At 34.4% G+C, this 27287-nt stretch overlaps 1 protein-coding gene across 1 annotated transcript in view; it reads left to right on the forward strand.

Moving 5' to 3' along the window:
• Positions 1-27287, forward strand: part of KHDRBS2 (KH RNA binding domain containing, signal transduction associated 2) — a gene marked incomplete at its 5' end in the record, with an annotated part of 348053 nt that overhangs the window by 295490 nt on the left and 25276 nt on the right. Inside the window, one exon of the mRNA XM_082757411.1 lies at positions 17798-17880. Within this exon, the coding sequence (XP_082613537.1) occupies positions 17798-17880 (83 nt within the window). The remainder of the gene's footprint in view (positions 1-17797; positions 17881-27287) is intronic.

Consider the following 27287-nt stretch of genomic DNA (forward strand, 5'->3'; position numbering starts at 1 on the left):
ATTTTCATCCACCATGAGGATGACTGAGTTCCTGTAAAAGTCTTTGGTCATTACAGCATAATCCATAAGAAGATATAAATGAATGTGATAGGAGTTTTTCTAGATATCAAATGCTACAGAAATGATCTCTCAAGTTTCTTTCATTTAGAAAGCAACTTCCTATATGTTGTGTATGCTACAAACATTATTTTCTTTTAAGTCAGTGACAAAAATATATAAAAATATGAATCTTAATCCTACACAGATTTTCATATCTGTGCCAAATAGACGGAGGGGAAAAAAAAAAAAAAAAAAAAACTGTCACAGCCATGCCAAACACCTCTTTTCCTACTTTATTCAGTCCCCTGACTCCATTCTCAGTCCCTCCTGATCCCTTTGGTGAGGAGGTGGATAGCACAGGAGGTTGAGGTTAGTAACTAGTTGTTTCTTTCTGCTGTGCAGTCTTTCTCCTTCTTCCTCATTTTCTACCAGTGCTCCTTACTTATATCTTCTTTGCCCTGGTGTGGGTTGTCTGCAAACTGCCCATGGGTGCCTTCAGGGTGGGTTGTCTGTGGCCACAGTCCCCTCAGAGGTAGTCAGTACCTTCTTTTAAAAGTGTGTCTCCAGCTGTGTCCCAAGTCATGCTTTAATTTCTTTTCTTTTATTAATATACTTGGCAACATTTAATATGACCTTCATTTCCTTTTGTTGACTACCACATTTGTTACTTGTTTTATGTGTGTGTGTGTACATATATGTGTATAAAATATATATATATTCAGTGCATATTCTGTGTTATCCAAGTAGTATGTGATGTTTTAAATCTAATTTATTGTGTAATGAAAAGACTATGAAATGAGATGGTCGTGGTGATTTTGAGTTTGACAGGAATAAGTTGGTCAGTGAATATTAGTAAGCACAGGTAGTAAAGTAATTACGTCAACTAGTTTAGAAAACTTCTGTGAAGGTTGTTGTAACTTTTATGTGTACAAGTTTAATGACATTTCTTAAAACAGACCAGCTCTGTTGTATGTCTGCACAGAAGGTTCTTAAGGAAAGAAAAAAAAAAAAAAAAATTACATTTCTGTAAGGAAAACTTGAAAAGAAAAACTTCATTTTATAGTAGAAATGTATCATGACTAAATTTAAATGCAAACATAACTTTGTTTCAACTTCTGGTAACTTTCCAAGGACATCCAGTTTTTCATCATATGCACTGTGGATTTTCTTTGTGTTGCTTATTTATTTTTATGTCAGCATTCACCAAAAAATGTTTGGATATACATTGGAAGGCCTATAAACTCTCTTAATAGCTTGATTGCTTTTCTAAGCAGAAATGTAGAAAGTACAAAATAAGCTATTCTAATACACACAAACACATATGCACAAAATCTAAAGAAACATACAGAACTCCAAAATGAAATAATGTTTTAAAATATTAATGGAAATGGAAAGAAAGTGTTAAGAAAAGTGCTGCAGTCTCAATCTTGATTGTAGTCATCCATTTATGGAAGAGAATTAGTATGTTGTGAGGTGAGATTAATTTAAAAGCTGCAATACAGATAAAAGATGAGGATATCACAGTATTAGCAAAGAACTCTTCAATATCATTCCTTCATGATGAAATAATTTGAAAACAAATCACCCATTTTTACATACTGGGTATTTGTAGGTAAATCATAACTTTCTCACAAACAGAAAGGTTAATTTTTTTTTTCCTTCAAATAATTTGCGAGGCATTCTGTCAAATCTCAGGCACGCTGATAGACATCTCTAAGTATTCTAACTTTTTCAATCATCTTGCAATCTTACTCAGATTTCACTGTGCCCTTATTACAAATGAGTAATCAAAGAACATTAAATAAAGGTCTGGAGGGCAGCCTATGCTTTCTATGTGTTAGTAGAATCAGATGACTGAATGCCTTGACAAAGAAAAAGAATAATACTATGTCAGCCAAGTCAGCTTACCACAGTTTAAAGCTGAAAAAATAAGCTTGAAAATTCATCAAATGTTATGAGATAATGAGAAAATCATGGGAATAGACCATAAGGAATAAAACCACACACCTCAGCTCATTGAAACAGAAATATAGTTCTGTGCAATTTTAGATCGTATTTTGTAAAAATAAGTTGCATGTTTTAAGATGATATGAACCTCTTGCTCTTGGCCATGAGCAAGCTTTAAAAGCTCATTTTAAAAAAATGAGCTTTAAAGCATGGATTTTTGAGTGTAAGCTGGTGAAGTTGTTTATTTGAGAAGATATTTATAAAATGTTTATAAAACAGCCCTTTCAATAGCGTCAATATCTTAATATCTTGACAGCATAATATCTGCTGTTAATGCTGATGTGAGCAAGAACTGACTCATACCATTTAGGAAAGTGTTGATGTGATCCAGGTAATTCTGAGCTTTATTAATTTCTCTGATACAGACCTCTACTTTGAATTTGAGCATATTAATTACATTAGCACTTCTAAATTCTGTTTTCTTTATCTGTAGCAGGGGTAGTGATAATTAGTTGTATCACAGATTTTCTTGAAATTTAAATACTTTAATGTATTAAAACACCTAAAGAGAATCAGAATACTTACATTAAGACATCATTTTACTTGCTATTATATTTGTAAAGAACACAAAACACTTTTTTTTTTTTTTTAATGTATGTTCTAATACATACAATTAAATTCACCAGATTTAGAAAACAAAAACATTCTCACTTAACTGTTTTCCTGATTTTGTTGACACTGAGGTCCATTAAAGTTTTCCCATTTTTTTAAAGGGGAACCTCAAGTAGCTCACTGGAAAAATTTGTTGCTCACATGCTATAACTGTATAAATATATACAGATAAAAACGTCAATGACATTTTTAACACATGGTCTGAACAATCCTGTAGACAGATTAGTCATGCAAAAAAATATTTTTCTCTTCTTCCTGTCAGTTCTGTGATCAAGTCTGGCTTCTATTAAAAGCAGATTCTGGAAACAGAAATATGCAGTGTTTTTTGCTTTTGCTTTTTTATTAAAATGGAAAGGAAATGCAAAATATGAAGTGTTGCTTCTGTGTCAAATTGACATCCTGAAAAACAATTAGAAGAATATCTGGAGAAAAAAAAAAAATCTTTTACAAATATATTATGTACTTAAATACCAGAATTTACTTCTTAGATTCAAAAGCACTTTGGAAAATCAAGAACTTTAAAAATTGCTATTTCCAAAATTGTTCTGTGGTAGAATACTGTGACTGACATGCCAGTCGAAATGTTACAGAAACTTTATATAGCGTACTTGAATTTTACATACTTATGAGTAATAGATATAAGTATCTATGTATGAAGTTAATTAGGGATAATTACAATTTACAGCCCTGAATCTTCTTCTGTAGCTGGAAAACTAAGGAATAAAAAGGAGCTTATACCTTTTTTATAAAATGCTGATAGGGGAGGACAGATAATTTCACCTCACATTTGAGGTTCTCCTGTAAGGATTTCTGGTTCTGCTGTAAGGATGTTACAGTGTTGTAAAGTGACTAAAAAAAACTCAGAACAATTCTTGGATCATGAATTACAATCTAGGATTTCTTTCTGTAACACCGTATACTAAGAATGAAGTTGTATATTCATTTTTTTCTTTGACAATCTCTCTTTCCTGAATTAATCTTTAAAATTGGAATAAAATCTACTAGACAGGCATACCGATATCACATAATAGCTTAAAGCCTGATTGTTGAAATAGCCTGAAGCTACATTTCTTGTGGAAATGGCTAAAATGGTTATTGAACCAGGCCTGGCACTTAACTGGTGTGTTGTAGTATTGAACTCTTCCAGAAAGAAGTAGTATCAGCTGTGTTTTGTGAGCAGACTGATTATGGATGTATGTATTAGATATTCTTGGGGCATGCCAACTGGCTCAAAACCCTTTCTGGATGATAACTGAAGAACTTCTATTTAGCAGATACTAATTAGGCATTAGTAGTAAACAGTTGTTGAGCCGCTCAATTCTGCCAATACTAAAACAGCTACAAGCCTGCTCAGAAGAAGTGTTTTAGGAATATAAACCTAAAAATCTTAGATACCCCAGGTCCTTAAGCATATTGATAGTTAGCCTCAGTTTTAGAGGCTGGTATAGCTGAAAAGCACTAGTGTAGCTACACCCTTTGTCTCAAAGTAAATCTTATAGTTCAGTTCTATTGTGAAAGCACCTAGCTTTCACACTGACACCAAAATTAGTTAATCTTAAACTAGGCAACACCACTATATTGTGCCTTTGACCCCCAGGAGACACTGGTCATAGGGACCTTTGAAAGAAGAAAATTGTGGTTTTATCCAAATGGACTTCATTTTAACTTTTTATATGGATTGTTTTTTCTTGTATTAAACTGCCCACATTAGCAAGTCATTTTTGCGTTGTCCTTTACATTCAACTAATGCACTCCACACCTTGAAATTCAAGAACCTCATAGATCCTCAGACAACACCTCCATTGGCAAAATGGACAAGACAAGTCCAAAAAAAAAAAATTCTACAAAGCATGTTTTTGGTTATGTCTGGTTGCTCTGACTTTCACTCCTTTGCTGCAAATATATTCATCAATCTTCCTCAGGGTCAAAATGCAAAACTGAGACATAACTTTATTCAGCTGGCAAGGTTGACTACAATTTAAAAGCTAAAGGCTGTTTTTTAATCACCAGTGAAGCAATTCTTAATGTTCGTTTGAATACTGATGGTTTAGTGTTAGGTTAATGATGTCCGCAATTAAGTGTTATAAAACTCCTTATTACATTTTTTTAATTCTGATTGAGGTTCTAGGCTTCCCAGGTGTTTGGAGTGATGCTCAGGAGTTTACCAAGCACTTTCTACTTGCCCATTTCCAAACATTTTACCAAGTAAATACCAGTAGCCCCAATGATTTAGTTCCTATTTAATTTTAATGCTAAATATTAAAGTCAATATTCAGTACACATGATGGAAATCTATTCTCTTGGTTGGCTACTTGGTATAAAATATGGAAATTTCCTGTATACTTAGAGGGATACATGGTATAAAATCAGCATCAGAGTTAAGTTGTCATTTTATGTGCATTAAGAGTGATATTTTGGTAGAAAGGGCTTTATTTAGGAAAATAAACTTCTAGATACTGTTTTACTAATCTGCTTGAGCATCCTGAAAATCCTCTTGGACTCAGAGGCATCAAATATTTTCATGAGTTTGACTTGGATATTTCTTATAATAAAATTTGAAAACATGGAATTTCTGGCCTTGAAGCTGTTTGGTTTCAGTGATTACAAGAGTCAGGTTTCTTTCAATCTATATCCCCATAGGTGAGCAAATCTCTGCAGACAGTATGTTTTTAAGTATTCCCTTTATGATCATTATAAACATACACAACAGACAGATTATTGAAGTGAAAAAAGTAGTAGTTAATTAAATGTGTTGTTTTCTTTTTATGTTGAATTTACTAATTGAATAAATGCCTACTATGGTCACTTTTGATTTCTTATTTAGCTATCAACGCTTCGTCCTTTAGTACTTCCAAAACTAACATAATAGCTAGTTGAGTTTGCTGCATAAGATCTGATATACATTTCACAGAATTCAGTTTAAAAACTCCCTTTAACTTTGCTACTTTTTAAAACAAAAATCTGAGAAACAGATTTGATCTTATGCTGGGCTAAGTGTTATCATGGCATAGTAGTTAATAAACTACTATGTCATTATTTTAATGTCATTAGTAACACTTTCTCTTGCTGAAGTAGATTTAATTAAGATATACTACAATTTGTATTCTACATCATAAAATATCTCTCTATTAAAAAAAATAGTATAAAAAAAAAAAATGAAAGTTGCCTCAACAAAGGCTAAAGCTAAAAAATCTTTTATGGCATATAGGAAAAAATAATAACTGTGGTAGGTCATGATGAAAAGTTTCTTTGTATAAAATTTTTTTGTTGTTGTTTTTTTTCCTAGTTACCTAGAGAGACAACAGAAATGGTTTGTGCAGGAATCTATTACATAAATTTCTGCTTGTGTTTATGTTTGGGTAGCTGGGTCTTTCTCCCTAAAATATAAATTCAAATTGACTTGTCACACATTCTTTTCAACTGTTTAAGTTTTAGAAAGAAAATCGCATGCAGTTATTTTCAAATCCATGTATGAAGCTTAAGGGGTTCTGAATGTAGCAAGGAATTTTAAGGAATGACAGCAAAGTATATTCATTTAAAACACCATGAACACAAGATTTCAAGTAATTTACATCAGTAAAAAGATGGTCACTGCAATCCAGGTTGTACTTCCAGAGTACTTATAGCCAGAGAAATCTCTTCACATTTTCTTTTAGAAGGTAGTCTGGCTGTCACATTTAACACTATTTATTTTAACGTAGTTGTTAAAAAGAGGAAGTAGAAATTACATCTTACCAGAGATTTGAGTTATGGTGAACATCATTGATTCTTTCCATCATTTTTAGACAGTATTGTCATTAGCAGCAGCCTCAAAATCACGTACACTCATTACACTCGTACAGTGTAGTTGAGTGAAGGGGATAAAAGTATTGCAGTTGCCCAAGTGCAAGACAGGTGCCTATGTGTTGGTGGAGTGGGAATGTACATACTTATGGAATATATATGGATAAATACCTATAACAGATTAATCAAGTGTACAATAGAAGAACCTGTTTCTTACAAAAACATTCTTCTACAGTGCAGATCTTTTATTTCTTTTATAGCTATCAGATGTTCAATGGTTATATTTTACTAGAAACCTAGCTGTCACTTTATAGAAGCTCATCGCATTTGGGAATGGCACCTTTTCCAAAACATTAGTGATAACAAAATAGACAAATGCAGTTGGTATAATTATGCTGAAATTTATTAACACAAATCAGTGTATATTAAAATGCTCCTGTATTCAATATTTTCTTAATTTTTGATTGGCAAATATGTTAAACTAGTAATAGCTGAAATAAATAGAGGTATATTAGTAAGAATTAAATTGAGAGCTAAAGAGATGCTTCAGGTTCATTTTCTATTACACTATGGACAGCATTGGTAGACGGTACACCAACTGGAGCAGTCATGCCTGGGATGGTTTGTACAGATTTGGGAATCCAGCTCATGTTTGAGAAGATTTGTTGAACTTTTATCACTTTATTTCCATTACAGTTTTACTAGTAGAAGAGGTATTATTAGATGTTTTCTGTATGGTGAGTGGAAATCAGTACTAGTATTAAACAGGCATATTTGCAGCCCATCCATATTTTTAATCAGTATTTGTTCTTCATTTGTTGACAGGCTATGTCAGGAAAGGTCAGAATCACCCCTGTGTAGCTCAATTCTTTTATGGTTGAATAGTCTCAGAATGAAAAGTGCAGTTAGCCTTTTTTGCCTTTTCTTATGCTTTTTTTTTTTTTTTTTTCCTTTTTATTCCTTGGTGGGCATTAGAAAAATTAGCATAGAGATAAAACATAGTGTTTTCAATATGTCAATCTTACCTCATTCTGTATCTTTTGAGGCACTTATCTCGATTGCTGTATTGAATACCCAGTCCATTTTCTGAGTTTTCAACCATGAATGATAGTTGGCAGGTTAAGACTAAGCAAGATCAAAGCAATTACAGCTGCATGGTGGAAAGAGTGTAGCATTTAACAGGGGAAACCAATTTTACTCTCCCACCCTCTTTCTCTTCTACAATCTAGGATCTTGATGCATCCCTGTTTGCTGAATGACAGTCAGGCTGCATAAAAGGCTGAGAATATGCCATAAATAATAAGATTTTTGTTCTCCATTTAATTCTTTTTTTTTTTTTTTTTTTTTTTTTTTTTTACTGTGGTTTGTATCCGCATCGCTTTTATCGGCTTTAAAAAAATCAACAATTTCAATCTGATATACATCATAGAGGCTTGCTGAGTAAACTGAGTGTGTAGAGTGTGTTATGAGGTCTGTACTGACTTCCCATTACTTGTTGGGTGCACTTTAATGCAATAAAATTCTATTGGATTGTATGGATTTAATTTAGGTAGGTCATCTATCCCTGTATCCCACACATCCTGAGAGCCACTGGTGTTAGAAGTCTATAGGTGGCTACTTGCAGTGTTTCCCACTCTTGATCTAGTACAGACTACGTTGACTGCTTATCTTTTCCAGCATATCTGTCTGCTGCACACAGGAAAGGATATGTGGAGATCAGGATCTGTATAAGGTTTTGAAGATTTGGGGATTCTGGCTTGTTGCTGTGTTATCTGCTGATCAGTACATGTATATCTCTGTGTCAGGATTACATTTGACTTCAAATCTCTATACATAAATTATTTTTAAAATAGACTGGAAGAACCCAGACCTGGAAGAATGCTGATCTAGAAGAATACATCTCATTTGTATGGTGAGATATACTTAGTAGTATGGGATAAACTTAGCAGAGGTGTCCTGACAGTAGGATCTATTAGGCTGTCAGGCAGTCTCCCAAGAGAAATGGTGGAATCCCTACCTCTGGCAATACTTAGAATTTGATTAGAGAAAGCACTGGAAAGTGTGCTGAAAGGAGCAATCATATTTGACAGGAGCTTCTAATAGATGATCTATTCTTTTTCATCCCTAATTTCTCTAATTGCGTGCTCAAACTTGAGGGAGTAACAGTTTAAAGACTACCTCTAAGTACCTCAATAAAAATTAAACTAAACACTTTACTTTTTGTTAATTCTTATATTCACAAATGATAAGTCCCATCACATTCTACATGTTTGCTTTTAATTATGTGACCTTTCTGCAATAATTCCTTTACAACATTGTACTAATGAAGTTCACTGTTCTTACGTATCTTTTAAAACCAAGAAGAAAATTCTGTATTACCTCTAATCCTTGTGTAAAATGTATTTCCTAGTCGTTCACTGACAATATCTGTTACAAGATGAAATATGACAGCTAAAAACATTCCGTGAGTGGGCACCTTCTTATTTATTCCTGTGCAATACACAGGACCCAGAATGTTTTCCAGGAACATTTTCAGTCAGATATGATAAGCTGCAGTATAAACACTGCTTCATACACTACATGTAGCACTGTATAATACTTTAATTATTGTCATAAGCAGAAAAAAATTGAGTTAACTCTTCTGGAACTGATAGCAACTTAATGTTTCATTTCCCTGGTTGTAGATAATTTTTCAAAATTCTTGGAATCTACCTATATTTTTCACAGTGAGTTTCACTATGTCAACCCTTCAAAGTTTTATTTTGAATGAAAAGAAAATTGATCAGTTTAAATATACAAGTTGATGAGACACTATTTACATTACAGCTTCAGAATTTAAATCAGAGTTATCATGAAACTGAGGAAATAATATTTACCCTCTTGGCTTAAAACAATATCAAATAAGAATTATCATGGCTATATCTTCTAAATACTGCTATATCCTCTTATGTGGGGTAAAAAATCACATTAACAGTTAAAATGCTTAAAAGATTAAAATTATACAACATGCATAAATTATGTAGACAAGACAAAGAAAACTACAAAATCAATTTAAAACTCATTGTCCACATTTATTTTAGGAAATATTTTCTTTAAAATTGTTTTATTGGTAAATATTTTGTTACTTCAGTGAAATATAAATAGGAGCAAAATTAGTGGTGAATAATCTTTGTAACAATCTAGGACATTTGAAATTTGATTGGGTGAAAGATCACAGAATCATCTAGGTTGGAAGATACCTCCAAGATCACCTAGTCCAACCTCTGACCTAGCACTAACAAGTCCTCCACTAAACCATACTGCTAAGATCAACATCTAAAAGTCTTTTAAAGACCTTCAGGGATGGTGACTCCACCGCTTCCCTGGGCAGCCCATTCAAATGCCTCACAACCCTCTCAGTAAAGAATTTCTTCCTAATATCCAACCTAAAACACCCCGGCGCAACTTTAGCCTGTTGCCCCTCGTCCTGTCACCAGGCACATAGGGACCAACCCCCACCTCCCTACAGCTTCCTTTAATGTATTTATAATGAATGATAAGGTCACCCCTGAGGCCTTTCTCCAGGCTGAACAAACCCAGCTACCTCAGATGCTTCTCATAAGACTTGTTCTCCAGGCCCCTCACCAGCTTCGTTGCCTTTCTCTGGACTCGCTCGAGCACCTCAATGATGCCATTTATGAAAAAGCATGTGATATTATATCTGCAATTAATAGGATGTAAAGATGCAGCCATTAACAATGCTTGGACTTGCAGCTAGACTTACTTCAGGATTAATAAATAAATCTGAATTTGCCCAGCTTTCATTTTAAGTACTTCAAACAATTTCTAATCTGCTTCTTCTGTCTCTTCCCACTAGAATTTGGAATCTCTCTTTTTAAAATGAAAATCACTGCTCTGATTTTCTCCTTTATATAATGAAACACTTCTACATATTAAGTACTACAAGTAGTTCTTGGTTGACTGGAACAAAACTGTTCCTGAGTGAAGATGTTTCACTGTTAGATATTACTAATTGAGGGAACCCTTAATGGTTGAATATATTTAAAAATAGGATAAAGATAGATCAAAAAATTTTTCACATCAAATTAACCTATGTCTTTTCTTCAGATAGAAAATATAAGGCTACTTTTTATTAGTTTGTTTTAATGTCACAGTAAAATTGGAAAGATCTCTTAGCTATTAATCTTGATGACTCCCACAAGTCTTTTCCTGAGGGAATTCTTTAAATTCAGAGACACAGGCAGAGACACAGATTATAGAATTTGAGGATGTATTTACTAGAGCACATTATCTTGCATTTGGCCAAGTTATATTTAATCTGTCTTCTTCCAGCATCAATAATACATCAGAGTGAAATTTGATTTAAAATTAAATATAATTCAAGGTCTTGTAAAACACCTATCATACCATTGCTGCTCTTTGCATTTATTCACACATTTACAGGCTCTGAGAGTGGAAAATACTGTGGTCCAGTTGTCATGGGTTGGAAAACAAGAAGGGGAATTCCTAGGAATTCCCCATCTTTCAAGGGTTGGAAACTTCATTTGCTGGATTATTACAAAGCCTATTTAAGACTGAAACAGTTTACTTTGAATGCATCGTGTCTATCATGTTAAACAGTTGTGAAATGCTTAAAACTGTCAATTAGTTGTTAAATAGAAGATCTGTCTGTCCTCAGTAGGTGCTTGTAATTATTCTTGTATCTACAATACAAGAAACATTACTGCTTCATGGACAGATTTTTATGTCAACTCAATCTATTGATTATAGAACTCCTGTAGGCAAGCATCATGATGCCGAAGTTCATTATTTCCTTTGCCTGAAATTTTGCAAACAGAAATAGTAGATATGATCGAGAAATTGAAGCTAAATGTGAATGTAGTACAGCCTATCCTCCCTTGGCAGCTGAAAATAGCTTTCTATTCTATTTATTTAAATTCACAGGAAAAATAAATCTTCCATTTAAATGTCATTTATGTGATATATTGTCACCAATGCATCTTGCTAGTGTAATATATTATTGCTGAAGTACTATGTAAAGTATCACAAGTCATCAATAAAATAAAAATTAAAATAAAAATAAAATAAAATAAATAAAATAAAATAAAATAAATAAAATAAAATAAAATTAAAATTAAAATAAAATAAAATAAAATAAAATAAAATAAAATAAAATAAAATAAAATAAAATAAAATAAAATAAAATAAAATAAAATAAAATAAAATAAAATAAAATAAAATAAAATAAAAACAATTCAGGGATCTCACTCCCAGATAGATGTGAAAATGCAGCTTGTCCAAGATACATAAAGAAGATATTTAGGACTGTTTTTGACCTCCACTTGCTGCTTATTATTAAAATAAGTCATTATATTGATATTGAAAGAAAGAGATGTTTCTGTGAGACACTTTGTACAATAGAAACTGGGTAAATGATCGATTCTGAGGTTAGGATTCTATTTTGTAAGAAAAGGCACTATGGAGGGGGAAGAAAAAAAACAGTGAAATGTGAGAGGAAAGTGTTTTATTGTTGATGGTAGAAAGGTTGGGGGACAGAAAGCGCAACAAACTAATCTGATGTAAGTGGCAGCAGATTATGCAGAGCTTTGACACATGAATTAGGACTTTTAAGGTGACTCCATGAGTACAGCACAGCTAACAGAAGGATTTGAAAAAACAATTATACTGGTCATATTACAGTATGGGTATAATAACTGCAAGAGCAAATTATTCTGTAAGCTACAACAAATATGGAAGGAAGGAACGAGAAAAGCGCTATGTCTATTAGATTTTCTTTTATATTTTCATTACTTTCTGATGTATTTTAATATACCCAAATGTATTTTAAATGTTACCTATTTATTTTGTATTTAGTTGAAGAATTACAAAATAATAAAATAATTTTCAAAAAGTTTTGGAGAGTACACAGCAATTTTGATGAGGCACCTGAGATTCTGTTTTTACTGCGGCTGCTTCGGCACCACTTAGCTATTTGCTTCTGTGACCACAGCCCTATTTTTATCTGGCATAGAATCAATTTTAGGACTTATGGGCAGTAAAATTCTTTAGTTTGACTCATTTTTATTGCCATAATTGTTCAATATAGGGTTTATTTAAACCCCTGAAATATGAGGACATGAATAGCTCATTTATGAATAGCTCGTTTAAGTTCACTGCTTTGAATTCATAGAGTATCTGTGACTGTGATTATACTGAAATATCAATGATATTTCCATGACTATGTAAAAGATGTTCACCTGTGTATTTTCTACCATCCAGGTATAATGACATTTCCCATTGCTGATATGTGAAGAATAAAACTGATTTCAATAAGAAGCCCAATATGTTGACATTAGCTCATTGCCTCTGGCAAGCAGATATACTCTTGGCTGTTTTATCATTGTAGACTCTAGTTCCTACAATGCATTCATGAAGTCCATAGCATAGAGCTTTGATTTTTCAGTTGATTAGTATTCCCCTTTTAATTTTAACATAGTTTTTGTTATTACTGTTATTTATCATCTTGATGGATATAATGGTGCTCTACTTACTTTTCTTTGAGTTTGTCTTCAAAACGCTTGGTGAGATCTCACTAGCACTGAGGGTATATCTCATCTTCTACAAACTGATGATATCTAGTTTTTCTTTTTTTCTTTTTTTCTTTTTTTTTCTGACCCAGGAGGTATAGCTGAAGAAATCAAGGCCAGCTATGGTAACAGTCACAAGTACTTAGGGAAGAATTTAGACAGAATTTCAGTTTCTAAGCATAAATTATGTTTCTGGGGATCTTTGTTCAGCAGAAGACTAACCTCCCAGGTACTTCAGTGAAATTCATCTTCTCTAATTGCAGGTTTTCAACACTAAATAATCAAAATCTAAAGTAATTACATTTTAACCCTCTTTGAAGTCAGTAGGGAGAAATTGCCCTTTGTCTAAATTATGTAAAATTAATGTCCTGAGGTTTGTTCCTCTGCATGTATTCAGCTGTCACTATCTTAGAACAATGTGGGGACTGAACACCAAAGGGGTATGTGTGACTGGTAGTCATCCCCCTTCTTCATCATATAACTCTCTTGTGAGGCTCAGTTAACTCACCATTCGCGAATTATTCTGAACACCAAATGACAGTGTTATCTGCATTTTTTTATATATATATATATTTTTTTTAAGGAACAAGTAGAGAAGGAGGTGACAATACTACAGGCCCAAGTATAATGGCTGTGACCTACTTAAAAAGATGGAAACCTTGGTTAAAATTACCATTTCCAAGCTACATGCTTCAGGAACATACCTCCCACCCCTCTGCAGATAGCCTTGCCCATCAGAATATGGTGATGGGAGTGAAGCAGTGGATGGTACAGCTGTGCTTGCTGGTCCCTGCCTTAAATGTTCTTTGCAAGAAAAATGTGAAGATTTATTAAGCCAAACAGACAGCATGACTAGCCAAAGGCATAAGTCATCCATCTGGAATGAGAAGGCTTTCCAGATGTTCCTACATATTCTTTCCAGTGTTTAACATATAGTAGAATGAGTGGGATTTAGAATTTCCCATAGCTGTTACCATAGCCTGAGATCTGGATATGTACCAAACTGTCTGACAAGATCTTATCTGAACACTGTACTGTCTGTTTAAGATGATATTCTGAAATTTCCACCTTTCCCTGGGCATCTTTCAGAATGTTCTGGATTGCATTCTCGATCTCTGGTTGCTTCACAATTAATCTTAGAAGTGCTAATTTTTGCAAGATAAGCTTTCTCTATACAATAAATTTCTTCAAATGAGGAACTAACTTACATGCCTAAAGGTTAGTTAGATCTAAATCTTGCACATTCACATTGCTCTCCCTTTATAGTCATTGAAAGGAAAGTTCTTATTTAAAGAGCAAATCAACTCATCCTCAGGTAGATGTCAAGAGTGTGTGCTATGAATTATCCTCTAGAAATGTTTTATTTCTCCTCTTTGTAAAAGGAATTTACCACTAGCTTGATAGTAGATGACTGTCTTTTAGACATCTAAAGTAAGGTGATATGGACATGTGATAGAATATGGATGTGGTTGAGTCACAACAGCGAAAGAGAGAGACAATGTCTGTACATGTAGATTTGTAGAAGCCAGTTGGAGAAAATAGAGGAAACTATGTGAAGGCTCATTTACTGGGGAACTCCTGGTTTTATACAGAGTTACAATTAGAAGTGAATTTTTATATATTCACCATCTTTGAGGTAGAGTACTAAGTCCAGGGGTACTTTTTTGGGCTGCAGCTAGCGAGAAGCTTGACTTTCAGACCTTGCCCATGTTCACATATTTGCCAAGTTACAGAGTAGCATAACTAAATTTACTTTGACTTACTGTTTTGGTTTGGTTTGTGTGTGTGTGTGGTTTTTTGGTGTTTGCTTTTTTTTTTTTGGTGATTTTTTTTTTCCTTCTGAAGTCTAGACATATTTAAGTAGGCTGTTTTAGAAAGAGTTTGGGTTTTCTTCTATAATAATAAAAAAAAAAAGTTTTGATTTCCTTACAATGTATTTTATTGAGTATTACCAGGACAACTGAATTTAAAATACTGTGAGGCATTTTCATTAGAAGCATGTGAATTATTTTTCTTCTTGGCCTCCCAGATGAAACCTACCATTTTTCAGACCATGCTGTGAAAATCCTATTTTATAAGGCTCTTCAGAGAAGAGATAATTTAAACTTGGTGCATTTGAGTCTGTTATTGTTTAACATTTGGGTGTTAAGTAGGTAACTCATGTTTAAAGAGAAAGCACTGCATTAGCCTGCCCTTGTTATTCTTTATATATATTCTAACGTTTCTTTCAGCATCTGAAGCTTGGAGAGGATTTAAGCAAATCTAAATAAATAAGACTTTACAAAAGATATCTTGGGTGTTGAATCAAATTGATACTTAACTCCTCCTGAGGTAGTAGAATCTAAGGCTTTTTCCAATTGTGTACTTTTTTCTTTTTTAGTACACTCTTCTCCTGACTATAATTTTTCTGTAGTATAGGACTGCATATTTGCTCCTGAAGTGAGTGCTCCCAATGCTAATTTCATATGTTATTCTGAGAGTCTTCTAATAGTTTTCTTATTTTCACTTTGTCAGGAAAGGATGATAAATACTTAAACATTCTTGTTGTCTAGTTAGTCCTTTCTTGGATTGAGCTGTATTTTTTTTTTTAATTTCTTTAGAATTTCCACTTAAAAAAAAAAAAAAATGCCTTTCTGAACTATACTGTAGTTCCTCAAACTCATTTATTAGTGTTTTTAAATATTTTTAACTCCAGCGCAGCTCCATAAGTATGTTTTTGTTCCTTTCTCTCCTGTTTGGGATGTATCACTGCAGGGCCAGGGGAAATCCCAGGCAAAGTATGATGGGAGCTGCATGTGTCATTTCTCAAAATGTGTGCAAAAGAAATGTTTTCAAACATTAAAGTTGTAGGTGCTGAGGAGCTAAAGATTTAACAGAAGAAAAATGCTTGGCAAGTTTGAGACGCTTTAGGAATGTGAGCAGAGCTATTTCTCGTTCTGGTTGCCTGAAAGCTTCTTTAGAACAAGTGTGTCTGGGTACAATACAGCATATGAAACTGTTTGGAAAAAAATGCTTGTAGGTACCTTATGTTAATAGTTCACTTGTGGTATTAGAAGATAATTCTCTTACAGAATGGTACAAATAATAGAGCATTTTCTGGAAAATATTTATTCTTTATTAAAGAAACATCATGCTTTTTACTCTGTCCTTGTTTTCCAGCCATTCCACATAAAATATTTGCACTATATTGACCTGCTCTAAGCCTTTAGGGAAATTGTTAAAATCTGTAACGCAAAGTGTCAAGTATTAACAAGAGTTCTCTGCCCTACTGGTGCTGAATGTTGATCCACCTCAGGCATCGAGACACTGAAAGAGCTAATTTGTAATTCTTGCCTTTTCTGTTCTTTCATATAGTGAGTAAGCATGCTGAAATGTCTTTTCCTCTAGCTATTATTCTACTTTATATAGGAACTTGCATCACCCTCTTCACAGTGTCTGGATTCTACCCAGTAGCATGCTAATCAATGTGACTAACATCTGTCTCAGGTGGTTCATTGTTTCTTTTTTTTTTTTTTTTTTTTGCTATGAGTTTATATTAATGAGGGGAAAAAAATGGTGCATTTCAGTGTGAAATAGAAGGGGGTTTGTGTGGGCTTCAGATTCTGCAGAGGTTATTCCCCAATCTCAAAATGTGACTCACTCTCCTGCCCAGAAAATTTTTTGCTATACTGCAAGCTGATGTGGGTGCCTCAGAAATGGAGTTACCATCTGAGGTCTGTATCCTGTTCTTCATTTAGGCCATGTGGCACCCCAGGGGCAATTTCTCTCACCTGAAGTCTTTACTCATGCTCCCTGATCAGTCAGAGACCAGAAGGATAGGTAAATTTAATATGCTTGAAATGTTACTGAATGCATCCTCCTTGGAATGTTTTCTGAAAATCGTGTGTACCAGTGTAGTTCAATACAGTTACAGAGTTTAATTAGCAGAAATAATGAAATATCAAACTAACATCGTACTTTACATGACTATGACAGTTTACCAGATTGGTTGTTTACTGGAATCCTGTCATTTTGGAGCAGCCATGTTCTGTCCCTTCTACCCAGACTAACTGCATTTGGGTTATTTGCAGAAAAAACTCAATTGCCTTCTGCTATAATTCATATTTAGTCACAGATTTTTAAGCCCCCTAATTCCTTTAGCACTTTGCATAACAGGTAAATTTTCTTGTAACTACAAAATATTTGGTCTCTATTTAACAAATATATCAGCTCCCAAAATTCATAGAAAAATTAAAATAATAACAATAAGAACAAAATGTGTTTCCATACAACATTTCATGACTACTTTGCTGTCCTGTCTTTGAATGAACATAGAAGACTCCAGCATATCAGAAATCATTGCCAATATTATCTCTATTTTTCTTTTTGTTATAATGCTGTACAGTCAGTATATTATTTTTTTCCTGCCATTTGTTTATTTTGCCTATAGGTATTTATGGAACCATTTATATAACAAATTGCTGCAAAAAGATTGCTTTCATTATCATTTATCAGTAGGCTAAATAGATCGTGCTGAAGCACTGTGGCCTGTACAATGCACTACAGTTTATCAGTGAATAAATTCCATTCTTAAATGAGTAACTGATTTATTTGCACTTGCAACATACAGGTTTTTCTTCACAATTCCCCATTTTTGTTAGGAGGCTGCAAGTTGCCTACAATATTGGGCAAACACAGCATGTATATGCTGATGCAGATTACTTTTATGGCTTGATAATATTCTTTGATTTATCACTCTTTTAAGCTTTGGTGTTTTATTTTTCTCTTAGGGATATGATGATGGATATGGGGGTGAATATGATGATCCAAGCTATGAGGCATATGATAACAGTTATGCCACCCAAACACAAAGGTAAGCATTTGTACTTTTTCATTAAATTTTCCAAGAAAAACATTCCTTTTCTCTTGAATTTTTATGTAAATATGCTGTTTTGGTTTTCTACATTAAATTCTACAAAATCTCACAGTACTTTAAATAGCCATTAAAAAGAAATAATGGTGGTTAGAGTTAATATACAGAATTATTCAGATGAAGTAAAAATGCAGACAACTAGACTTTTAAAAATGCTGCAGCTAAAGTGTAGTTGCTGGTCTTTGTTCTTATTGTTGTCATTGTTTAAAAAAAAGAGATTATAGCATTTCCTATCCAGTGTAATTCTGAACTTCTTGGTGCAGTTTATTTATTTATTTTTTTGCTTTAATAACATAAAGTAATCAAGGCTATATTATATTTAAGGCTTTTACAATGTTTTGGGCAAAATGATAAATTAACAAAAAAAAAAAGATAAATAATAAGTAAAAAATAAAATAATAAGTAAATAACTGTCACTGGTGGGTATCAAGGTAAATTATGTAATGGAATGGTGTGCTTGAAATAAGGCTGAAACTATTAGCTTCAGTCAGTTGCTTTCTGAGCAACTCTCAGAATTGGTATAGGTAACCAAGTTTGGAAATCTTATTTCATGTCCTTACTGTGTAATGGGAGGATTATATTCACAGCTACTCCTATAATTTCTGTCACTAAAAAGAGACAACAAAAATGTTCCTTTTTGATGTACACACACACCACATGCACTCATATATTACCTCAACAGTTGGTCTATGTTTATTAAATATGGAATGATATCTTTTCCACAGTTAAGCTGAAGGACAAAAGAGTGCTTCAACCAATTACTTAGAAAATGTGCTGATTGGTTCCTAAGAGTGTTTGTCAAATTGTGGAAAGACAAACGAAGCTCTAACAAGAAAAGAGACAGATTTTAATTGAGTTAGAGTGCTTCTCACTGGATGAGAAAATGATGGTTATGTACAGAGTTCTGTGCTCTAAAAACCAGGGGACATTAAACTTGTTTTTTTGTTTAACCATGTTTTTTGTTGAATGCTTTGCTGATGGCAATGCCTGTTAGAATAATGTTGAGCCATAAAACTGCTGTAGTGAGTGGCATTTGAGTCTATAGAAGAATAATCTAAGTAATTTTATAACCAGTGACAAATATTTTAAAGGATTTGTCACACGTAAATGTGAACCCCTTCAAATATACCTTAACAACACACTTTCAAGTAATTATACATTACTTGCTTCATCCATCATGTTATTGTGTAGGTAGATATTTTTGTTGCCAGAGATTCTCCAATTTTTTCAGAAGAATTCAGCCCATCTTTTGATACAATAGTGAACTACCACAGGTAACATTGTCTCTAGTTCAAAAAATGTTAGTTAGAAGTGTCTCTGCGATGACGTTGCTTTTTTTTTTTATCAACTGAATCAACCTGCTTTTTTTTTTTTGCAAGTTGATGTCTCAAGCAAATAAATGACTAATATATCAAGTTTATTAGTTTATGATAAAGCTAGAACATATAGTGATAATCTTACTCAAGACAGAAAACTTATAGAGTCAAATATTTTTGTAAATTAAACAGCTATTAAGCAGTGAGATAAGTTCTCTGCAATGTGTGGTACCTCCTAGATACCTATTCTATTTTCAATCTGTAACTAAAACATTTCCTTTTGTAATAGATATCAGGATACACAGTCGTACTCATCTGTGTTGAGTGGTACTGAATGCCACAAGTAATCTTTTGACTTCAGTGAGAGCACTTGCGGAATAACATGCTACTCAGATTTCAAAGATGTAAAGAACAAATGGACCATTACAGATGCAGTTTGGGTCTCTGTACCTTATTGGCTATTTATCTTCATGGAAATACCTCCTTACTGAGCTGAAATAGCACAACAGAACAGAACAGTTTGACCACATTATTTCGTTAGGTGTATATACCAAAAAGTTTTCTCATAATCAAGATCTTGTTTTTAGTATAACTCAGGTATTGCTCCTGTAACCAATCAAGCACACAACTAATAAAGAAGATAATTTGTAACACTTCAGAGTACTTATTCATCTCATCCACTGTGTGATTTAAAGGGGGGAAAAATATTGTAAACAATCTGTGCTCAGAGAGGAAAAAAAAATCATCACTGCCCTCTGCAGGGATTGAGTGAAATTCTGAAGCATGAGACAAGAGATAATTGAAGTCTGTGGCTTAATGCAGAGCTCCAAGCTTTCTTCTCATGTTAAGGGCAGAGTTTCCACTTGCTTTTTACAGCTCATTAAAGAATCAATATGGAAATTCTTAGAGTAGGTCCAGTCTCTGGTCTTACTATCTGTCTCACCATGCTTATTGACAAAACCTTACTCTCATTGTCACTTCAAACTGTAGAATGTCTTGGGAGGAGAGGGGGAAAACTAAACAGAAGCTGAATTCAGTGTGCTTTAGAGCAGAGCATGTGGTAAGTTGTGCCTTGTTCCCCTATGCACCCAATGCACAGAGTGAAAATACCATTTAGGTAGCCTGCCACCACTACCTCTGTTAACAATACATTTGACTTCCAGACCTTATATCTATTTCCCACTTCCTCACCAGAGGCTTCCTGCCCATATATATATTTTTTTCTGAAGGCCCTTAGTCCTTCATTGCCCAAGAGGTATGATTTAGAGATTTTATAAATAAGTCGCTGCCAATAGCAGAGTAAATGAGCACGCTGTTAGCATACACCACTGTGCTATTACACAGGATTATGACTTAGAAGGAGCAGAAAAAATGACCAGCACCTAGATCACCCAGATAATAAGTGGAGAGAAACACTGTTTTTCTGTGTGCAGTTATCTGAAGGCTTGTGCTGAAGGTCAAGGACAGAGTTTCAGGCCCAGCAATACATTTTGTATAGGTCCTTCTCTAATGACCTCTACCACTGCCACCCTTCCAGACAGAGTTCTGTCCTCCATGACAGCAGTCTGATTTTAGACTAATAACAGGGGGATAGGGACACTTGTAGAAGAAACCATGACAGAACATTGGGATCAGACTAGAATGAACCCTACAATAATCTTCAAGGCTGAATGAGCTAAGAGACATCTCACTGAAATGGATACAAAAGCAACTTGAAGAAGGACAGTCTGATCATCACTATGGTAAGTGCCATTTGTATCTTATTATGTCTGGGGAGAAGAGAATTATGGGTTTTGAGGAATAAAATTATTGCCATAGTCCATACTGCATGAGGAATGTCTTGCTTTAACTAGCGGAAGCTGTATTTTTAAAGCCATCTTTTTTCTTCCTCATCTTCCTATCTCATAATGGCTACTCAGCAAACAGGATGGACCCTCAGGACAAAGATTTAAATGAACAACTGGCTATCTTTCCCAAAAGTGTTTATAATCATTATTTACAGGATTCCATAAAAGATTACAGGTTTAGCAAGGATATTTAGAAACCTTGCTGGTTTTAGGAATGTGTTTTCATTGATGTGAAAATAGAGATTTTAAGGTAAATGGAATGAAAGTATTGTCTGAGACCAAAGAGAACAAGGAAAAGACGATTCCAGTGGGCAGAGGAAGACATCAGATTTGACACTTCCGACAGGCAATTCTGTACTACACTTTGAGTTTCTTGATGGAACATCATTTTCCTTTCCCTTCCATTCAGTGTGAAAATGGACCTCCACCTGCCCAGACATACCAAGGGATGTTCAACCTGTTAAGTTCATATGCTACTCCCTAGACATTTGGAAATCAGGCAGAGAATGTTCAAACCCTTTTCTGCCAGCTATGTTTGGTTCCTGAACTTTTAGTCTGACTACTTCTGTAATCAGAAGTGAAATCCCTTCTGGGATATATATGATGACCATCCTTGTTTTGCAAATTCACGTGCCTCAATGGTGAGGAACAGATAGCAGGTGAGGGTAATAATCAAGCTGATGTTCTCAAACAGTTGCATTTCGTTTCAGCAAATAGTTAATATCCATATAAGTTTGCCCCTTCCATTGTACTTGATAGTTAAAATCTTGATGTATATTCTCATTGTCCAACAGTATTTAGGTATGAAACAAAATTACTGCACAGATTTTTGTCTAGACTGGACCTTACCAGTAAGATGGCTAGATTTTGATGCTTATCAGTTGTTATACCAGATGCTGCCCAAATTTCTCTGCTAAGTTAAAAGACATTCCTCTGCAGGCCTGTAAAGTTGTGCTGCTTGCCCACTTATTGATGCTTTTTAGCAGTTCAACCACACTGATATCCTCAATGTGTTCTTCCTTCAAATTGTGTTGGAACATAACGTGGCAGTAGTCCTTCCTTTCCATTCTTACTGAAAAGTTTATTTAAAGACATAAATATGATTTTTACAAGCCAACAAGCAAGCTCATATAACAAAACTCCAAAATGATAGAAGTATCAATTTCCATCTCAGCTGTAACACACATGATGTGAGAGAACCCTGTCAGTTTTCAAAATATAACACACTTTTGATTTTCTTATCAGGTACTAAGTCTGTTGAGGCACCACCATTGTCCAGGATTCATGGGCTGAGAACACTAGATCACCAGGCGAAGAGGATGAAATCTTTTGTGAGAGGATATAAAAGAACTGCCTGTTTCATTACAGTCTGATAGAGGATCAGACTGTACTGCATGCAAAGCATGGCCAAACTCCTCAGCCAAGACCAAGAAAATAATTTTGCAGAAGTAGATCAGTTGCTGGTGAATCAGCTGAGAACCCTGATGCAGAAAGCAGAGCCATGTTCAGCTGTTACCACATCTGTAGTCATCTCCACTGACCTTTGTGTCTCTACTAGCACCATCAGTTTAATTTCAAAGGTACCATATCTCACAGCAAAAAAGAGATATTAAGGAATTCTATGACTGACTGACCAATCAGGAGACATAACAGAAAGGGTATATTCTATTTAAAACACTTGTGCATAACCTAACCAACCACATGCAGTGTAAACAACGGTGCCTGTAAGGGAAACAAAAAAGAAGTCAAAGATTGTCCTGTCAAGCTTAAAATTTGGGTTTGATATAATTTCCCTGTTCCACAACATCTGGCATGAACATTCAAACATTGAGTCTTTTTTTTTTTTTTTTTTTTTTTTTTTGTCTTTTTTTTGTGACCAGGTAGCTGGTACATTGGCAAAGGCTTCCTGGGCTGCTTTCCTCTTTTTTTTTTTTTGCTGTCAGTCTGAGCAGGTACTTATTAAAGAAAGAAGTCTGCGACTCCCATCCTAATCTCTAAATAGGCCTGCAAAGAAATCACAAAACCTGTAATGTACTAACAGGAATAAATAATTCAGTGATGAAAGATGGAGGAAAACAGTGCAAACCATTGCTGAGTTACAGATCCCACCCCATAGTTGCACAGGCCACCTCATGACATACCTTATCTATGTTGTATGCTTCACCATTACATAGATGAAGATCACTCCTCTTGCCTGCCTGGACCTAGACCCACTGGTAACATCCCAGTTTTAGTACCTTGAACCTAGCAGTTTTTGGCAAAATATTTACTGTTAACCTTGCAAATTTGTTATGTAATACATAACAAATGGGCAATGGTCCTCTAGACAGGTGTTCCATGCTGGCATACAGATCATTTTGGGACATTGATTGGGTTTGCAATGTGCATTTGACAATCTAAAACCAAAACGCTAAGCCAATAACCAAACATCTGTTTCTGATGCTGTTTAAGATCTAAATGGTAATACAGAATCTAATCTTAACATAAAATGTCATTAATGTGTCTGAAATACATTCTAAGTTTCAGAGAATTTCAAGTTGACAGGCATAGTGTCATCTAGCTGAATAATATCTAATTCAAAAAAATATAGTTATCTGTGGTTGATCCCTATAACTGTGCTGTATGCAAAGTCCCATTGGGTTTCTGTTTCTTAGTTTTAATAACAAACATATAACAAGAAAAAAATATTTCAGGACATATATACTGCCAAGTCCCTTTTCCTGCTATGGTAGATAGTTGCTATGACCATACCAATATAATAGCTCAATAACAATATATTCATAGCAATACCTATCAATTCAACCAGTAGTATTCTGATATTAGTAAGTCAATCTTCAAGGTCTTTTCCAACCTGAATGACCCTCAGGCGTCTGTCCTGGGACCAGTACAGTTTCATATCTTTATCAGTGACATAGACAGTGGAATCAAGTGCACCCTCATCGAGTTTGCAAATCTTTGCTCAACCAGTTAATGACAGGACAAGGGTGAATGGCTTTAAACTAAAAGAGGGGAGATTTAGTTTAGATGTTGTGAGGAAATTCTTTACTCAGACAGTGGTGAGGAACTGTAACAGGTTGCCCAGAGAGGTTGTGGATGCCCCGTCTCTGGAGGTGTTCAAGACCAGGTTAGATGAGGCCCTGATCTAGTAGGTGGCATCCCTGCCTATGGTTAGAACTAAGGTCTCATCCTTAAGGTCTCTTCCAACTCAAGTCATTCTATGGTTCTATGACTCTAAGGTTCCATGATTCTAGTCTCTGCAATTCTGATTCTCTTTCTTATAATAATATAGACTTATTGAAAATATCAAGAGCACATTCAGCCACTGAGGTTGAATATACCAGAAGTTAATGACTTTGAAAAGAAACTTTATTTTCTCATTTATTCTTGCTTCTATTATTAAATTAATGTGATCTACTGTACAGCTTATATTTATAGCTCCCTTTTCTGCAGTGTGGAATTCTAGTACAGGAGATTTAGGGATCACTTATTCGTTGATCTGATATGCAGGAATATAGCATGAACCACAGTTCATCCCATGTCAGTTATGTGATTTAAGGTACAATCGCTTCAGTGCTGAGACATACTGCAAAATGATTTAGGAAGAAAAGCAAAGAACATTTTATCAAGCTAAATCTCCAGGGATTATTTACATCAACAGAGTGTATTTGCCTGAGCTCCAAATCATCCTGTTTACCTTTCTTTGACTGCCAGGTATCAAGACTTCATATGTACATCTAATTCCAGAGACGTCTTCTTCACAAGCACAGTGCTACAGGTGAAATAGCACTTTCAGACTAGTACAGTTCTAAAACCACCAGTACATAATTATGCTGGGGATACAAGTTATTTTATGTATCCTATCAAGGGACTCTTCCTCTACTCTAGCTCCTTTTGGACTCAGGAAAAAATGTTGGTTCTATGTTTCAGTAACAGAAATTTACTTTAGGGAAAAGAAAATAATAGTAAAACAGAGCTACAGTGCTCAGGAATGTCCCCCAGCGCAGATTTAAAACCACATTTGACAAATTGCAGTAAATAATTATGTAAATAAATTTGTGTCTTCCTAGAGGCAGATGAAATGATCTAGGTGACATCCTGAGGTCTCTTTTACATCTATCTTCTGTTACCTTTTCCCCTTTTTGCTCACGCATAACTAGGTTTATTTCAAGATAACAACACAGGATAATCCAATTAGATTCAGGAAGCTGTTCTGTTGTGAGTATAAAGAAAGTAACCCAATTTTGAAACTCCAGCTTGCTTTGAGTGGTTTGTATGATTGATAGAAATCCTTTTATGAACAACTAAAGTGAGATATTTCAAGCTCTAAATACATAATGAATTCATTCATAATAGAATAGGACACTGACTTTCACATATTTTGCATATCGTGTTAAATTGCAATAAGTGTGTTCCTTCAGGATGACCTCATAATAATGATATCAGATCTTAAATTTTTGCAGATTACATTTTCATCTAGATATATAAATGTACACAAACTGAAATCTATAATATGGTACAATGCAGTACTGGATGAACTTTCTGTTTTAGACTGTTTCCTTAGTTATGTTGAGAAGGTGCCAAATTCATTAGGGGAAGAAATCCTAAATACAAAACTATCAAGAAAATGAACAGTTATTAATTTTATTTGATGCTACAATGGAAATGAATCATGGCCTATTCATGTGAAGTATAAACTATCTAAGGTGCTACTTTTACTTCCAAGTATTGAAGTGGACTTCTTACCACAGTACCAGAGTACATGAAACAGTGGTTAATACAAATTGCAATGCAGAACCTGTTTTGTCAGCCTTCTCACTGTCATCTGTAGTCACAAGAAGAATAAATAATTCTGCCAAGATTCTGCAAGAGTGAACTGCTAAAAACCTTCTGCTTCAGTTGTGAGGGACAGATAGCAGCAACATTTAGATTTTTCACAGCTTTTACTGATGTAACTGCTGTATTGGAGTAGTTTACAGGCCACGTTTGTCCCTGTAAGTAACGTTTAAAGTGTTAATTCATTAGCATCGTTTTAAAGTGTATCAGTCCAAGCAGGGGATCAGCACAGTGGTACTGAAAATCTTATGCTTTTTTCAACTACCTTTGAGTCAAAAATCTTCAAAAGCTTCTTACCTACATGGTGGAAATGTTTCTTTTATTCTGTTTCAGGCTTTGGCTAAACAGATATTAAAACCTTACTAAAAGTAGAACCTTTTCTGATACATCTTTTGAAGGAAAACTTCATCTGGAAACTTTTGAAAAACTAATCAGAAGTTACTTGAAAAAAAAAAAAAAAACATTGCCAATAGCAAATAGCAGTTGTATAGCAGGTACATTCTGATTCCTATTTACAGGTTTAGTCTTCAGCACTGTAAAGTTTTCATGCTTAGATAATAGGGAAACCTACATGTTTCCCACAACATATTCAAATGACATCAGTTTCCTTACCTACTGATGGACATTTTGTAGGGAGAAGGCCGGGGGATTGTAGTAACTTCCTATCTCTTTTCAGTGTCTCTAGTGCGTCTGTACCTACCCCTTATAGGTGCAGTGTAGTTCAACATTCTCTGTCTGTGGTTTCCAAATACCTACCCTCTCTCCAATTGAATCCCCAGCAATAATGCTGGGGAGGGATTTTCAAGCAAAAGGTGGAAGATATCTATGCTGAATACCAAAGCAATTGAATATGGAACAAATATTTCTGAACAGTCTTAAGACAGAGAAAATCACAATGATATTTACATATGTCCTTTCCTAATGTCTTTCTGAGGAGCTTTAGTAAACAGCATTTGTCAGATTTATATGTTGTGATTGTATTCAGAAGGAAAATACAGAGAGAGGTCAATGATCTTCCTTGAGGATAGAATGAGTTCAAATAAATGCTTAAAGCAATGAACAGATACATTTATTCGATCAACCAGTCCCACTGTTTGTTTTTTTTATATCTACTAGCTTTGTAAAAAGCTCCTGCTTTTTACAGTGTTGGAGTGAAATGTTCATAGTTAAGTGAAACATTTTTGTCCCTAGTTTAGAAATGATAGTTAGACAGGACTGTGAATAATCATTAACTTATTTAGCAGATTCTCAGATGAGTAAATCTTTTGGCAATATGATTGGAGGTTTTATCATTTTTCCTTCATAATCAAAATATTCCTGTATAGCTAAATATATAGACACAAATATAATC

The sequence above is a fragment of the Aythya marila genome (genome assembly GCF_965140915.1).
Source record: "Aythya marila genome assembly, chromosome: 3".
NCBI lineage: Eukaryota > Metazoa > Chordata > Aves > Anseriformes > Anatidae > Aythya > Aythya marila.